Source organism: Dreissena polymorpha, chromosome 2 (genome assembly GCF_020536995.1).
Source record: "Dreissena polymorpha isolate Duluth1 chromosome 2, UMN_Dpol_1.0, whole genome shotgun sequence".
Classification (NCBI taxonomy): Eukaryota; Metazoa; Mollusca; class Bivalvia; order Myida; family Dreissenidae; genus Dreissena; species Dreissena polymorpha.
This window is the reverse complement of record NC_068356.1, coordinates 52665599-52683945: the sequence shown is the minus strand read 5'-3', so window position 1 is coordinate 52683945 and position 18347 is coordinate 52665599. Positions and strand designations below refer to the sequence as shown.

At 33.5% G+C, this 18347-nt stretch overlaps 1 protein-coding gene across 2 annotated transcripts; it reads left to right on the top strand.

Annotated features, from left to right (window-relative positions):
- Positions 1-917: 917 nt before the first annotated feature.
- LOC127867046 (coadhesin-like) lies at positions 918-12694 on the top strand. Of its 2 annotated transcripts, XM_052407971.1 has the most exons (10): positions 918-1259; positions 1416-1460; positions 4536-4611; positions 4942-5010; positions 5465-5594; positions 5980-6102; positions 6206-6376; positions 6507-6683; positions 6787-6948; positions 12261-12694. In XM_052407971.1, exons 3-10 carry the CDS (start codon positions 4546-4548, stop codon positions 12674-12676), a joined length of 1314 nt encoding a protein of 437 aa, XP_052263931.1. In that variant the 5' UTR covers positions 918-1259; positions 1416-1460; positions 4536-4545; the 3' UTR covers positions 12677-12694. The 2 variants fall into 2 exon arrangements, with proteins under 2 accessions (XP_052263931.1, XP_052263932.1); XM_052407972.1 differs by lacking the exons at positions 918-1259; positions 1416-1460 and having other exon boundaries at positions 4607-4675.
- Positions 12695-18347: the final 5653 nt, after the last annotated feature.

Sequence of the window (18347 nt, the reverse complement as noted above, 5' to 3'; positions counted from 1 at the left end):
TTAACATATTAAACGTGTGCGTCATATGATATAATGCCGAGTTACACTTGTGGGAATTTGGATGTCAATCTGGCTCGTGAATTGAGATTCAGAGATGTATTTTGTCGCGTTTGGGCAAACATGGCCTATGGGCAATACGCGGCACAAATAGCGCTTACAATCTTTACTATTCGAATCGGTATCGATCCGAAACGATCATCACACTCGGAGTCACCGCACATCTGATAATGTAATCTTATGCGCGGAAGTATTGGATGCGCATACACGATATCAAACCATAATGTATTCTTTGTTCTTTGTTATGTTACCTTTACAAAGTTAGCAAAGTCTATAATTGTAAAGTTAACACTTTCATGCACACATTTCGGTGATGTGTAAACACAATTTGTTGTTTCCATTGCGTTTTGTTGCACCCGCCGAAACGACACATATACCTTCCACAACGAAAACTATAACCGCCGAAAAGACAAATAAAGGTACGCTCAAGCCGTCAACACGTCAGAACAACAAGACGCATATAATTTTCGTTGTTGAGCAAACATTTGGCCCATCATTGATCTGTGAAGGAGTTGGTTGAACGGCACAACACAGTTGCACAGAAGTTGCAGTACGTTTTTACGAAATGAAAATTGTAATAGAATGCAATAGACGGCCCGGTAACCAGCATCAATAATACATTTTCATTTAGCAACATGCAATTTTTACATGTATCTAGCAACATGCAACTGTCGTTTAGCAAAATGCAATTGCTATTTAGATACATGCATTTGTCATTTTTTAATATGCGATATTCATATAGCAACATGCTATTTGAAGGTAACAACTTGCGATTCTCATCCATTGACATTAACGGACTGGTGAGCATTCCCTTCCATATGGCAGCAAACAAACGTGTCCTTACTACATGTACATATTATAGGACGCGTGTTCATATAATCAGAATGCAAGCGGAACTGTCCACTGACTACAACACTTGCTACGAGGATATCTTTACAGTCCACACTCCCTTTGAGTAAATACAAAATAAAAAGTACATGTATCTCACACCAAAGTCTGGGTTCGATCGGCTGACATTCACTGCACCTTTTCGAATTCGGCCATTGAAAGCCTACGTGTGTTCAGTTCAGTCGTGACTTTGTGCGCCTGTTTTGTCAATACCAGATAACACAGTATCCACGGCAGTTGCGAAATTCCGATAAGCGTTGCTGCTATAAATTGCGTTCTATTCTAAATTTTATTGAAACCGAGAATGAATATCTGTAAGTCACGTTTATATATTTGTATATATAGTGATTTTCATATTTTCATATTCTTGGTTGTTAAGAATTATGGTTATAGTAAACGCACATTTGATACATTTCCGGTAGAATGAGCTACAATGCGAACAAATTTATCAAATGTATTAATATTTTTAGGTCCCTTGATTATTGCGGGAATATTGTGTGCAATTGGAGTATCAGGTATGTTAAACAGTTAATGAAATACTAATACGTCAGTTGTGTAAATAAGCAGAAACTCTTTGTATTTATGTGTTAAGCAAGCGACTAACTCCTATAACGCAAATCCAAATGCATTTAGGTTAAGTAACCTACAAAAATCCTTTTGTTGATAGATACTAAATTGAAGTGCGACCATACGTTAGCGATTCCTCACAGTCCGCCTCTGTGACAAACTCTGCATATTTCAGAAATATAAATAATTTCCTTAAAACCTCTATAACACTCAAAATCAACGAAAATTTCGTAAATTGTTTCGTAAAATAAAGTTAACACCTGAACAATCAGTGGTCCTTATAGCAATAGCCACATTTTCAACGCTATATGTGGTATGCTTACATTGATTTTTGTACATACGAAATGCGCGTGTTTTTTTATTTATGACACAATTAATTCCATTTTAATTTCCCGCGAATATATCTTTCATACGACACACGAACACCATGTTAGTGTTCATGTGTCGTATGAATAGATATCGTTGCGGGAAATTTAAATGGAATTAAATATGCAAAATAATAATACAAACGAGAATTTTGATATACAAACATCTATTTTACCAGACCACATTTGGCATTGAAATTTAGGCAATTGCCATAAGGAACGCTGATTTTTAATTGGTTAAGTCTATTATACGACAACGTGTACACAATTTTCGTTGATTTTGAGTAGTAATGTTACTTTAAATTTGCCCTATTATATTATTCTTGGAGGGTTCGCCACTTCTCGTGGTGATATATATGTATTTGTTAGGTGTTTGTCTAGCGGCATTTTATTTGCGGCAGATGTATATTCGAAAGCAGTACAAAACACATGTTTAAAAATATGCTAACGTGGCCATAACTACGATTATGTATGAAAAAATGCACTTAAATATACAGGTACACACGTTTCCATTATAATAATAAATATATTCAGTTTGTTCATTTTTTTAATCTTTTTATCGGAAGCCTTGTAAAATATATTTGCAAAGTTTAATCGTTCTTTCACTGATACTTTTTGAGTTACGTGCGACCGCACAGGTTGAAAAAGAAATGTCCTAAAACACTCGGCGTTGAAAAAAGGAACGATGCAATTGTTATCCTAAACTGAAATAAGTAGGACAAAGATGATTGATAACGCGTGTTCTCGGAACACTGCTTTGTGCTTCTCATTAATGGGGCTGCTTTTAAACTAGAATATTCGGAAAGCATGACCCATAATTTATTTGAAATTAACCCAATCATAATTAATAGTCTTTTTCATTAATTATGCGATCATTTCAGATATATTTCATCAGTGTAAATAACCTAGACCCACTAAAGTAAATACTGCTTACATAATCGATTCATAGATTGTAAATAAAATTTGACAAATTAGCATGTTAGAGAGTAAAAAGCATTTCATATCAGACGCATGCATGTACATTTAGTGATACAAAATAGTGTATTATACGCATCATTCGTATTGAAAATTGTCGATTCCGGCAAGTTATAACATTTCTATATTTCGATGAATAACAATATTCTGTCACCACATTCTACTTAACAAAAATGGTGTTCAATGTATTGATGGAATAACATCTGATGGGGAAGTACTGTATAGATGAATCACACGTAAACACAACTGAACACACTACGAAGGCGACTCAGTTTTAACTGAAAGATCATTTTCACTATGAAATATCGAAATGTAAGCGAAAGGAATACCGTGATGTAGTAAAAAATCATTGAATATTAACATGTTTATTGTTTAACTTAACATTGACCGGTTTTCAAACAAGTATGTAATGATGGGGAACTTGGAAGAACATCCTTGATAACTAAAAAAGCAATTAATGTAATACGGTATTGGTTAAAAATTATACAGTTAGAAGATCATAAGTATGTTAAATGTATTTATAGCCACATGTGTGAGATTTTAATAAATAAATTAAATGAACATTCTTGGGCAAAATCTGTGTGTAATTTGTTGCAGGCCTTAGGCTTTCACGTTGCATGCCTGAACCATGGTGTAGGTGATGAAAAGTGTTTTTTATCCTTGGTACAGTCTAGATTAAATGATAAATTTATCCAAAATTGGATGTCAGAACTTAATGATTTTTCAAGAGCAATACGTTACAGGCAGTTTTGTAAATTTGAATTGCAACCTTAACCTAAAAAATGTAATCATAAATAAGTTTCGATCTGATATTTGTAGATTAAGGGTTTCATCCCATAGATTAGATATAGAATTATGCAGATGGCACCAACCTGAAGCCATACCATTTCAAGATAGAAAATGTCAACATTGCAATGTTCTTTAGGATGAATATCATTTTGTATTAGAATGCTCTTTGTATGATGATATTAGGAATTTGCATATAAATACATATTACTGGAAAAGACCAAACATGATCAAATTTATTGAACTAATGCAATCGGATAATACAAGCACCAACAGAAACTTATCCATGTATGTACATAAAGCATTTATTTAAAAAAAACTGTATAAATATTTTTATGATTAATTGTATATTATGCATTACCCAAACTTGACTTCTCGCTCTCTAGCAGATTCGTATTTGCTGTTTTTCATGTTACCGTTATAGAATTTTTTGTGAAATAGATTCGAAACGTTGAAATTTAAAAAAATGTGTCCTAGACATTTTAATGCATTGACACTTTATTTAACAACTTATGAAATTCCATACTGATCACATGTCATGCCTTTATATATGATACTATGTTTTGAAAATGTTACAATGGACGGTTTGTCTCTTGTATATATTAAATAAACCTATAAATGTAAATCTCAAGCAGCTGTTGATAAGCATTTAACAGTTGTTGTAAGTTTGCATTCACTACAGCAACGCATTTCTATTGGCAGTCTATGTTGCTGCTAAAATTAATTATCTAAAGAATTCTAGGTATAATCCCATCTTAGACAACTACACTGAATATCGTCTCTTTAAACTTCGAACAATACTTGTTATGATTCGCGGGACTCCAAAGGCAACCCTATATACGCACACACTCATGGGTACATACATGATTTAAACGCGTACTTGCATGTTTTTTTCAGATGGCCTTGAATGCCTCAATTGTCTAAATATTGCTGGCCCACAGGCGTGTACACTGTTCACTGTTCAAGTAATGAGGTTAGATTCATTTATCGTAACCAACTGTAAATCGTTGTTATTGAATTGCGGTAAAGAAGAATAGGTAAATTGTTGTTTAAAACTATAAACAATGTATATTTATTCATTGATATTTTACCAAAATCCATCCGAAATAAAATGCAAACTGTTTTATTTTTACAATAATATGTTGTCTTTGTAATACATCGATTTACTTTTAATTGTAACATTTGGGGTTATGAAAACAGATGTTTAAAACACTATTTTATATACCTTACTAAAGCTTATTGAGCAAAATAATACATAACGATAATACAAAATTAACCTTATTTATATACTGCTTGTTGATAGTCCTGCTATTTGCAAACGCTCCATTCCGGAAACGAGGTACGTTACAACATGGGCTGCCAGAACAATCAGGTAACATTGTATTCAAATAATTTGTTTCTTTCAATCTCGTTTTCCAACTTTCCTTTTTAGCAATATATATTTTTACTTGTTTAAATATTCATATTATATTGATTTTGTCATTTTCGCTGCCAATGGTTAACATAAAAAGACAATGTGTGTAGACATTTGCGCCGATTTTCATTACATTTGAAGCAAAATTTAACTAAAGCATTGGTGAATACGCCAACGTGCCGCTTTTTTACACAAATATATTGCCGACAGAATAAATGCAACATTTTGATCCTTTATCTTCAAGTATAAAACATAACTGTAGTGATTCGACTTTTATGCGCGTAAAATCTTCTAAAGTAGTTTTAATAATCAAATTAATTAAACGCGACAAAAGTGCAAATATAAACAAAATAAAACATTTATGATCTACCCCCTCTCGTCGTCCACTTAAATGAACGCTTAACATTAACAGTTGTGCAGTTCAGCGGCCGTTGACCCCAACGGTATTATTGGTCGTTCCATCCAGATCAGACAGCAGTACTCTTGTCATGAATGTTGTAGCAGTAACCGATGCAATGATCAGCTATGTGCACACAGAAAACGTACGCGTAATATTAGGGATCGTCGATGGCTTTGCATTAAATAAAGTTACCTATAAAAGCAATGGCTGTCGATGAATATTTATATTTTACCTGGAAAATATAAATAGCTTAGTTAAACATTAAAATAAATGTTACCAGTTTGTTATTATTTTTGGTAAAGGTTTTAATGCAATATAAAGTAATCAGACAGTTTGAGCATATACAAAGGAGCTCAATATTGATGAGTATGTATTGATAGTTAAAATATGCCTTTCGAGCACAACATCAAACGAAAACGCACTATTAACAACACACAATGGTATCGTATAGTAAACCAAACGAAAGCCCAAATTAAAACATGTTTTATGAAAGTATACGCAATAAATAGCCCAACATTACATTTTAGCAGCATCGTGCATTGACGACGAAACCCTGGACTGTGCCCGTCTAAACTCCATCCTCAACGTCTGTGCTGATGTTCATCACGCTAGAACCATATGTCCAAACTTTTGCGGACTCTGTCAACTCGGTAATAGCTGTTGTATGCCAAACAAAAGTATTAACATACATGTTGTGTTATAATAGAGAGAGAGAGAGGGGGAAAATTATAATATATTATATTGCAATTACAGTTGATGGAAACTGGGCACAGTGGGGTGCGTGGACGACATGTAGCGTGACTTGCGAAAATGGAACGCAATCACGCACACGCGACTGCACAAACCCGTCGCCCACCAATGGTGGACTCAATTGCACCGGACCATCTGTTGACTCCAAAATGTGTTTGAACCAGCTTTGTCCTGGTATGAATATGCTGATCCATTGTCCAGATTAGGATTTTCATACTGAATTATATCTATCGTGTTTCAAATTCATGTTGTTTAAACATTCGACGTTCAATTTTTTACGATATGTTATGTTATACTTTCCAAGTGCATGGCAATTGGTCAGATTGGTCCACGTGGTCATGTTGCTCAGTTACCTGTGATGTGGGACTAAGAAAGCGGTCCAGGACTTGCACTTATCCTAAACCAGACCGTAATGGAGACTATTGCTTCGGAGATTCCTTCGAAAATGCAATTTGTCTCACAGAACCGTGCAGCAACAGAAGTAAGTATCCGACTAAAATTTTATAACGATGTAAAATGAATGGAAATTAAAAAAAAACACAAACTTGTATCCAGTATAATCCACGGTACACTGTTACACTTAGATGGCGGTTGGTCGACTTGGGAATCATGGCAGGCCTGTTCAGCCACATGTGGAGTGGGCCTAAAGTTGACGCATAGGACATGCACCAACCCAAGTCCGTCCGCCTACGGCAATTACTGCGCCGGCGACTACAAAGATCCTGCTGTTTGTGTCAACACACCATGTAAGTCAATGTATATAATCAAGATTATTCGAATAAAACATAATATGTTCAACTTAAATGTCTGCTTAACTTCACCTATAAAATATTCATTAACACCAAAGATATGAAGGGGTTATTGTAATTTGCCAAGATGTCATACAGTGAATTGCTGTTAAGCCAAGTCATGGATTTAGATCGTACGATATTCAATATATTGATGCACAGTAGTGTAGTGAGAAAAACATATGTGCATGTGTCAAAAATATGCTATATATTGGTTATTTGTTCGGTATTTTGGTAAAGATTTGTAAAAGGTTGCATTTATCTTATACTTTATTGATACATGTCACGAATTATGAAAGAGACTTATTTACATATGGTGTAAATCATATAGCGGTACTGAGAGGAATTTTAAACAGTAATTACATTGAAACTTTTAATGAAGGCTATGGATAAAATATGTTTAGTATTATATAAGTATAAGTATATAAAATAATAATTAATAAACAAAAGTAACGTGTTTGTACAGATTATTTTATTTTATTAAAACAGTCAAAAAGCATTTGTATGAAATCGCTGGCTTATTTACAAAACATTGACGCGCTAATTTTTGACGATAAACCGGTATAATGTTTATAAGCAGTTTGATCACAGACGAAAAATCGAAACATAAGGATGTTCACCTTTTTTGAATTTTCCAATTTTTGTACCAACAAACGTTTTAAATATAAACAACTATGCTACAAACTCAATCTGCTGTACATATTACTCAAAAACTAATACAATTAACTTACGAAAAAGTATTTAATAGATACAAAAACATTCATAAAATTGCTATTTTTGGTTCACAGCTGCAGATCGTATAGGAACATACATTTCGTTTTAAGTTTTTTTTCGGCTGAAGATATGGGGCGCAGTTTTACTAATTTGATAATTTTTTTATATAACTAATTCGAATTGTTAATATCAAAATTGATGTATTTGTTTTTCACAATATAAGTCTTGGTATAAATAAATGCATTTTCTGATACCAATTAATCAATTTTTGATAAGAAATATAATCGGACGCATAAAATTCAATATAGTTTTTATATCAGGATATAGTTCTTTTTGTTGTAATTAATCACTCGAATTATTGGTATTAATATAAATTATTGAAATCACGAAATTTAAATGGTGATATCAAAACATAAACACGAATTATTGATATAACAATATGTGTTTTTCGGTGTAGTTTTATAATGACCTACATATTCAATATAATATTTGCCACATTTATAGAGTAAATAAAACATATTGCGTAATTGCAACAACACGATAAATACTTGAATTATGTATTGATAAAATGTCTAGACGCAATCTGTCTACGACTATTCATAGAGAGACCTGTCATTTACCCATTTTTCTGGTATCAGGGATACTATTTTTGGATATCAAGAAACATAAATTGATAATAAATAATTCGAATGTTTGATAATGAAACTTTTTTCAGTATTTAATTATATAAACTATTCGTTCTTTGGATATGGGAAAAACGTTTTTCGATATCAAGAAATACACTTTTGGCATAAAACAATCATGTATTGATATCAAGAAATGTCTAAATATAGTTAAACGGCGCCAAATAAGAAAACAGCTTTCTGAAATTTGAAGTAAAGGTGCACATTATAAATCATTCAATTCGTATACGAAAAACAATTGGTTTAAATATTTCAATATTTATTTAGTAAACTATGGAAAATGATTAATTACAGACCTTCCAGTGTATATACAAGATTCGTAAAATTAACAAAGCCTGAGAACAGCCCTTCCTCCTATATAGTACGAACAATTATCGTTATAAAATCATATTCTCTAGTTACAAATATAATACAAATCAAATAACCGGCTACGCTTTACAGCCCTTATTGAAATAGGCTATCATTAAATATTGTCGTATCATTTTGACGTCAAGTGGTGGGGTACTTTCTGTCACCTTTGTTTCAATTGGCTTAATTTGCAATATGTATTGCTTAAGCATTTTGCATAGCATTTAGATCAACAATTAGGATACTTATCGTGCAACGGAGTAATCTTGATAATGGAGTACGACTAATAGTGGCTGTACAATGTGTTGCGACATTAAGCCTTCAATATACAACATATATTGTCAGGCATTTTATAAATATTTGGCGTTGGTTACGCCATTACGCATCAGCTCTGCGACATTAGTCGTCAACGTTTACGTCGCCACACATACTCTTAAACAGTACCGTTCATCCATAAGTTCCACATGTTATAACGGACGTCGTAATCAATCACATAGTAACTATTTGACCTTGAAATATCAGGGTGTTTATTTAATATAAACGTCGATATGCACACAAAATCAGACTTGCGAAAACACAAGCTCGATTTAAAGTAACTGGTCGTTTTATGCTAGGCTCCATTGCCTTATATTCCAAATAACACACTTTTTAACGAATTTATTAAAGAAAACGGAGAGGTTAAAATACTCTGTCTATTGACGTTCTTAACGAAGTACGCCGTCACAAAACAAATTTATATATATTAGTGAGATGGTTCCGTTTGCCCCAAAATTGTCATAATTTTTTTTCCAAATGTCTATTCATCTGCATTAGTATTACAATGGCTACTCATAAACGAAACACACACGTGTACGGGTATTCCCTGCATTCTGGATGGTACGATGCACTGCCTTGCCTTATGTAACCATTTTATATTTTGTTTAGTTCATACACAGAAATGCAGGAGTATAGTATAGAATTATGTCAGGTAACACGGCACAAAGCATGTCAATACTTGTTGTGTACTACATATTTACTGCACCTTTGTGTGTTTGATTGTGTTTTCCGTTGTATTTTATAATTCAATTTCGTTTATTTCCATCATTTTGATGGGACTACTTGACATGTCACTATAATTTCATAATTGGTTCAACCCGGTACTTAGTAAAGATGTGTATACTGAAATTGCCATGATATTTTTGTTTTTTGTTTTACTCTTCCATATCTTGACCCAACGCTAACCTGATTGCATTTAGATTGAATGTAGGATGGCATAAGAAGATTCAATTTTCGGCCTTTTGGAAAGAATTGGCGTGTTTATAACTATTCATATAACATGTCAAAATAAAAAAAAAGTTTTTATTCGATGTTAAGTCCTTGATATTAAAAAGCGACTTGTTAAGTTAAAATCTATCACCAAAAGAAAAATTCGTTTCCGCGCGAATACATTATCCGTATTTTGAAGAAACATTTCGACAACCATATGCTAAGTCGAATAGTACATCTTCTTTTTACAAAATTTATTTCATTTATTTAGAGGTATGTCGTCTCATTTCGTCTATATCATTCGAACGTGTTGGTGGGTTTGAAGACAATACCCTATACGCCAACACTAAATACCAAAAATATACCCACAATGACGATTTAAAGGGCGCCAATTCGACATTGGCGACTTTACTCGCCTGTTTGTCCATCATTTATATATTGAACATTGCTTGCGTTTTCCTGTTTGATTTATCTAATACAATGATTGCGTGAAATGGAATTCCACTCTACCGACGGGTTGTTTAAATACGATGTCACAAATCAACTTGCGCGATACAACCCTTCGGTAAACCGCAGTCATGCTTTATTTTTGTAAATATACCTATGGCAAGGACAGTGTATATTTTCGAATAATAATGCTTAGGGCACTATGGATAGAAAACAATGGCATTAAATATGGAATCAATTCAATTACAAAAATGACAGTTGTGTAAATAGTTAAATACAATATTTATTTGGGAACTACACCGATAACCAAATGTGTTTGTGACACATGTAATGGAAATTTTGTGTTGGTGTATGGGTTGCCATTGCTTAGCAAACGTAGAATTCCATACATCTGTTAAGAATGTTGTGAAATCACTATTAGTTAAGTTAAAAGCCGGCAGTGACTCGTACTTTCACTGACATAAATATATTGTTACGCAGTACTTTATTGATACATTTCAATAGCTAAATCTCTTCAACTGGCCGTTTGTTTGTTATATAAGCTCATCGTGTTTCTTTTCAATCGTAAGCAAATCAGCATTTATAAGAAAACATAAACGTTTGATTTTTTTAGTACTCATTTATTTCATTGGGTCGTTTTTACTTAAAGCGTTGTATACTTCACTGTGGATTTTAACTGTGCTGATGATTATGATAGCGATTATAAAGACACATTTGACTGTGTAAGCACTTACTTTATAGGGAAATAAATACGAATGAATGTCGTTTGAGAATCAACGTTCTGTTGTGTCGCGTTCGTCGAATAATGTAGCAAACATCGAATTATTTTGCGGCTGTATGAGACCAACGAAAAAACTTTCGGAAAAATCTACTGTTATCTACATCGCTAAATCAATTTGTTTGGATCGCCCTCAACGTAGAATACGTTTTTAAAATATTGCTGTTACAAATGGTATTCGATAAAAGAGAAAGGCGTTATTTTATTCAACATAACACTGCAATACAAAGTATAAAACACTGCGCCGGTATTCCGGGTATTCCATTGTTTATAATGGCACACGGGACAAGTTTGGTTCCTTCTGCCATTACTGATAAGTTGTGATTGTATAGGCAGCCAGAGGGGATAATAACGTGATAGTCGAGATGGCGACCTCCATACCGACATCGTTATTTTTCGCCGTTTCATATCCTTTATTACTTCTGTTTTTTTTTTTAATGACGCTCACTTTCCAGCCATATCAGTAAAAGGGTGATTATCGTTTATTTCGTGTTCAAATTCGCTTTAAATCTCGACTTTACGCCCGCAATCTTTCGTAGTGGAGTCCTAATTAGGTCATCCCGCTAAGAAATTTCGCACCGAGTAAAGTCGAGATATAGAGCGAATATTACTATGAAATAAAAGCCAGTAACTTTCTTCCTAATATGGCTAGAAAGTGAGCGGAATAAAAAAATAATAATACAAGTAATAAAGTATATAAAACGACGAAAAATACCTGCCTCGGCATGGACGTCGCCAGTTTGTTTGTCACGTGATTACCCCCTCTGTAGGCAGCTATCACACTAATTATCTGAATAGTTGATCAAGTAGTTTGGGATATGAACCTGCTAAGCTCTGTTATTTATTTAGTTAATGTTGACTGCACAATTAAAAACATTGCTGTTTAATTGAAAAATAAATAACGCACATTTACATGTATCACAACGTTCAGAAATATATCCAATTAACTACATTGTATATGTCATCTGGCAAACGAGTAGAAATCGTTGTGAAATTTACTTTTTTATATTAATTTACGTATAACATAGACACAAACCATCGTTATTATTTTGCAGGCAATTCTGTGGCATTCAACGCTCACGGCTTCAATGAGTTGTCCAATGCGGTGAACGCATTTTCAACAGTAGTTTTCAACGAAGGGAATGCGTACAATACCAGCACTGGGCACTTCACAGCTCCTGTGAATGGGATATACTACGTTACGGTCCAAGTATGCTGTACGCACAATAACGGTGTTTACTTTTGTATTGAAAAAGGCAATGCAAACATGAGCGTCAAGGCGCGTCTAACAGCTACCTATCAGTCCGAAGCTAACAGCAATTCCTGTACATCTGCTTCCAGCTCTGTTAAACTGATCAAAAATGAGCATGTGTGGGTGCTGTTGAACGGTCAATACACCACATCAAATATATATGAGAGTGGACAAGACGTCTGGATGACATTCTCTGGAACGTTGATCCAAGAACTTTAATAAATTCTTGAAATCCAAGCGGTTCGTTTGTCTCGTCAAAGTCCAAGTTCGGTTAAGGATACTTACCGTCAGATACTAGTATGGAATGAGTGATATATTGACGTTATCATTTGATGTCGTTCAATTGAACGAACGCTAATGGCGACTAAAATTCGTTCAGCTCCGGGTTATAGCCGCGATTTGATAGTCTTGAAAACTGGCCCAACACTGTGCTTGAAATGTGACAGGTATATGGACCAGAACGCGATTCTACGCGATGGCGTATTCGTCATGTCTGGGAAAAATCTAGTCTTTGATAAAATGACGAAAAAGTGGTGTTTTTATTGCGCAATCGCTATAAAATGAGTTCTCGCCGGAAGCTGTATTTGCGTTAATAGCAACCCAAATAAAATTCACCCCCAGGAGTCAATTCACGCACAAGACACTTCAAATTTGATTTTAAATAATACATATTGCGATTTTATTCCCAAATTAATAAATAAGTTCATATTTCGTTTAACGTACGAAGCTGAACCCGTTTAGAAAATATTAACAAAACAAACAAAAACAAACAACCGTTAAATTTCATTGATGTAGATACGGTTACCTGATTACATATCCACTAGCGTACATATAAAAAATAGTTCGCAAGTAAGCAACAAACAATCAAATTTAAACGCAAATAATTTGACAAAATATAAAAAAATACGGAAAAAATTATACTTAACATTACAATTTGTGCACGAAAAACATTTATGAGAGTCATTAAAACATATAATTTCGGAAGTATACAACCAACAATCAAAATGTCTGCTAATACACGTTCGAAAAGAACGCGAAAAAGTATAAACAAAATAACATCATTACAAATGATGTAAAGTGAACGCTAATTCGCTATTTCGTAGATAAGTATACGATCTATTGAAAAACAATTACATTTGACATAAAAACACCCGTGGATATGGAAATCTTCCGCGTACGAAATTGCAGACATCACGCGGCGTCTCGTCTGTGTCTACGCTGTTTGCCAAGGCTGATAATATAATGAATGGTTATGCACAAACTCAGTCACTGGCAAGCATATATGCATTAGTAGTTTGTTTCGTGATTATTTAGAAACGACTACATAATTCTTTTGGTTCAGCCAGTGCAACTAAACAGAAATCAGTATAAAAAGTTTCTACACCTGACAACAAAATGCCAACTTAATACAAGGAAAGTTGTTTACATTATTTAAAATATTGCAAGTTTACTGTATAGGATTTTCGCACGAAAACACCGGCAAAACCGGTTCCGATGTAAGCGCTGCCTACAGTACATGCGACACGAACAATGTTAATAATGCAGCAAAACGTGTGAACTTAACCACAACACCGACCGCTTTCAATTTCGACAACTATTGTTTACAGGACGCTATTTGGAACATGAACTTCAATACAGGATCGCCACTCTATAACAATCAGTTCGGGGTAACCTCTCCACCGATGAACCAGTTTGGAGGTTTCGGCCAACAATATCAAAGCACCACGAACCCCTCCATGAACCCCACCTTGAATCCCACCATGAACCCCACTTTGAACCCCGCCATGAGTCTGATGAGCCCTCCTCCTTGGGCCACGGGATTGATAGAGGACATAAAAACAATCAAGCAACAGAACAACATCGTAGTATCAAAGATAGACAAAATTGAAGAATCCGTCTCTAAAATCACTCTTAAGGTAGAACAGTTAGAACTTCAAGTAAAATCTATGGAAAACAGCTGTAACTTTATAAATGGACAGTTCGAAGAAACTAAATTAAAACTTAACAAATCAGAAGAGCAGATCAAAATGTTCAACGAAAAATCCAACAAATTCGAAAACATCCTGCACACTTATCAAACAAAATTAACCCAGATTGAGGACTCAAATGATAAATTGGAATTGCATAGTCTAAGAGAAAATCTACTATTTCATGGAATAAAAGAAACATCAAATCAAGAAACTTGCGAAGAAACCATTAAGACATTAATTCGAGATGTGCTACGGATTTAAAAGAACATCGAGCTCGATAGAGTACACCGTATAGGAAAAGCTTCACCCGGGAAAACACGACCCATCGTGGCAAAATTTCACCATTACTCTGACCGAGAACTCGTCCGAAAAGCCTCAATCGACAACAACCAAGCTCTAAGGACGCTACACCAAGGAGTTGGAATTCAACAAACGAAGGCCACACTCGAAAAAAGGCGATCCAAACAGCACATAGTTGACAGAGAACGCACAGCTGGAAGAATCACCAAATGGGCTGGATCCAGACTACTAGTAAAAGGACAGACCGGCACCTACCAAGAAATAAATAATTAGGACAATGGAAAGTTAAAAATCATTTCGTGGAATGTAAACGGACTTATACGAAAACTAAATGACATTGACTTTTTAGAATATATTAATCAATAGGATATTATCTTATTAAGTGAAACTTGGACCAACAAAAATAGAGTGCAAAATTTAAACATACAAAACTTTGAAAGCAGACATATTTATGGACATAAATCTTATGGAGTTAAAAAAGGCCGACAAGCCGGAGGTATTTCTGTTTATTTTAAAACTGCTTTAAAAGATAAAATATCAATTGTAAAAGTAAATGATTATGGCATAATATGGTTAAAATTAGATAGCAAAATGTTAAATTTTTATAAAGATGTTTACATTTGTTGTACTTACATTCCACCACCTAGTTCAAAAGTCTTAAAAGATGTAGATTTTGATTTTTTCGAAGAAATTGAAAATAACATAGAACAATATTGCACCTTAGGATACACTTTTATCGTAGGAGATTTAAATTCAAGAACTGGCTTATTATCCGATATATTAGAATACAATAAACATTTAGATGATTATAACAACGTTAATACAAATTCAAGTGAACTAAATTTTGGACACATTCCGAAGCGAATGAATGAAGATCATATAATTGACTTTCAAGGCCGAGCTTTAATCTCCATGTGCAAATCAACCAACCATATCATTGCTAACGGTCGTATGCCCGGAGATAGAACAGGTAATTACACTTTCACCTCAACACGTGGTCTTAGCGTAACCGATTATTTACTAACACACCACGACACATTCCATCGGAATGTCATTCATGAATTTGAAATACTTGATTGGACTGAATTCTCGGATCATGCTGGGCTCTATTTTAGTTTTCTAACGGTAAATAATATTAACTTACAAAACAGTAAAAGGGAAATAAAACAACAAGAATTAAAATAATATTTGATAATGACAAATCACAAGAATTTTACTTGTTAATAGATGGAAATATACAAGTATTAAAGACAATTTTTACTGAAACTAATGTTAATAATCAAATTAATATTCTTACACAATTTTTACACGAAAATAGCATTCAGACATTTGGAAAAGTGTTTACGATTAATAACAATAAAAAGCCGCATCAAAAACCGCCAGAATGGTTTGATAATACTTGTAGAACTGCAAAATGCAATTTCCGTAACGCAAAAAACAAGTTTAATAAGAATAAGTCCAACCCAAATAGACAACAATTTGTACATTAAAGAAAAAATTATAATGTAATTCGAAGAAAAGCAAAATATAGATACAAAATGAATGAAAGCGAGAGGTTATATAACATTGCAAAAACACAACCAAGAACGTTTTGGAAAACACTCAAAAAATGCTATAAACCTAATAATAAAAATACAAATCAATCTAAAATTAACAAAATGTTCAATCATTTTAATGACTTAATCGGAAACGAACCAAGTGACAGTATAGATAATGAAATAAACGAACATAATTTAAATACACCACAAACCGTAATTGAACAACTCGATTCACCAATTACAGAGTCGGAAATATATCAAGCAGTTTTCAAACAAAACAATGGCAAATCTAGTGGACCTGATGATATTTCAGCTGAAATAATTAAAACAGCATACAATTCTATTAAACCGTACCTCAAAAACATATTCAATACAATATTTGATACTGCACAATATCCTGAAAGCTGGGGAGTAGGTTACATCGCACCAATATTTAAAGGCGGAGATCCGAGCGATGCCAAAAATTACCGTGGAATAACATTAAATAATATTTTATCAAATATATATTCTCAGGTACTTTTAAACAGAATGACTAAATGGTGTGATGAAAACAAAATTATATCTGACTGTCAATTTGGTTACCAAAAGGGAAAGAGCACAGTCGACTGTATCTTTATACTGAACAGTATAATCAACAAAGTGTTAAACTCTGGTCAAAAGTTATATTGCATTTTCATTGATTATGCTAAATGTTATGACAGTATAAATCGTTCACTACTATGGCAAAAGTTAATCACCGAACAAATAAGCACTAAAATGATTTCTGCACTCAAAGCGATGTATTCGTCGGTGAAATGTGCCAACCGGTTAAACAATGAAATATCCGAATGTATCAATTCAAACTCTGGTGTTAAACAAGGAGACCATTGCTCAAGCATCCTATTCATGATGTTCGTTAATGACATTATCGAAAATATTAATTCTAATATTGAAGGAATCATATCGATCGACGATATAAATTTCTTTTTATTATCGTATGCCGATGACCAAGTCCTATTTTCAACTTCACCCACATCAGCCCAACTAATGTTAAATGACATTGAAAACTATTGTAATACATACAAATTAAAAATAAACATTAGTAAAACAAAAGTTTTTTTTTTTAAAGTTACCGACAAGCAAGTTTCAACTTCACTTTATATGGTGAACCGTTGGAAATAGTCGCATCATTCAAATATCTTGGTGTAACTTTATTTAAAAACGGAAACTGGTATAAAACAATAAAATCAATATCAGAACACGGTAACAGAGCACTTCATCGCCTTTTTTCTGTTGTAAACCAATATGAATTCCTTCCTAAAGAAAAATTAAACCTTTTTGATAAATTAGTAATCCCCGTTCTTCATTACTCTGAGGAAATATGGGGACATGATTCAGGAAAAGAATTAGAAATTATACATACAAAATTTTTAAGAAAAATCCTTTGTGTCAACAAATCAACAAATCTATCAGCACTGTATGGAGAATTAGGACGATACCCTTTATCAGTGATACGTAAATTACACATATTTAAATATTGGTTTAAATTAATATCATGTACAAATGATAATCCCATAAAAATAACATACTCATTCATGTTCAATGACGCAGAACACAACATAACATACAACAATAGAAATTGGGCTTATCAAATCAAATCAATACTCGAGCAGCTAGGTTTAACTTATGTATGGAATGAACAAGAAACCCTGACAGAAAAATCTGAACAAACATATACTTATAATCTAATTAAACGACGATTATTTGATCACTATAAACAACACTGGTACAGTGAAATCATCAATTCGTCAAGACTAAACATATACTGCCGCACGAAGAACACGTTTAATACCGAACCATACCTGGATATCATTACAACGAAGAAATTTAAAATACTCAATTCCGCCTATCATCACACAGATTAGAAATAGAACGAGGTCGATACCACAATATTGCACGTGATAACAGAAAATGTAAATTTTGTAATCTAAATGTCGTAGAAAGTGAATACCATTTCTTATTAATTTGTCCATTATACAAAGATATAAGAAAAACATATTTAAAGTCATATTATCAAGCATGGCCAACATTAAATAAGTTTGA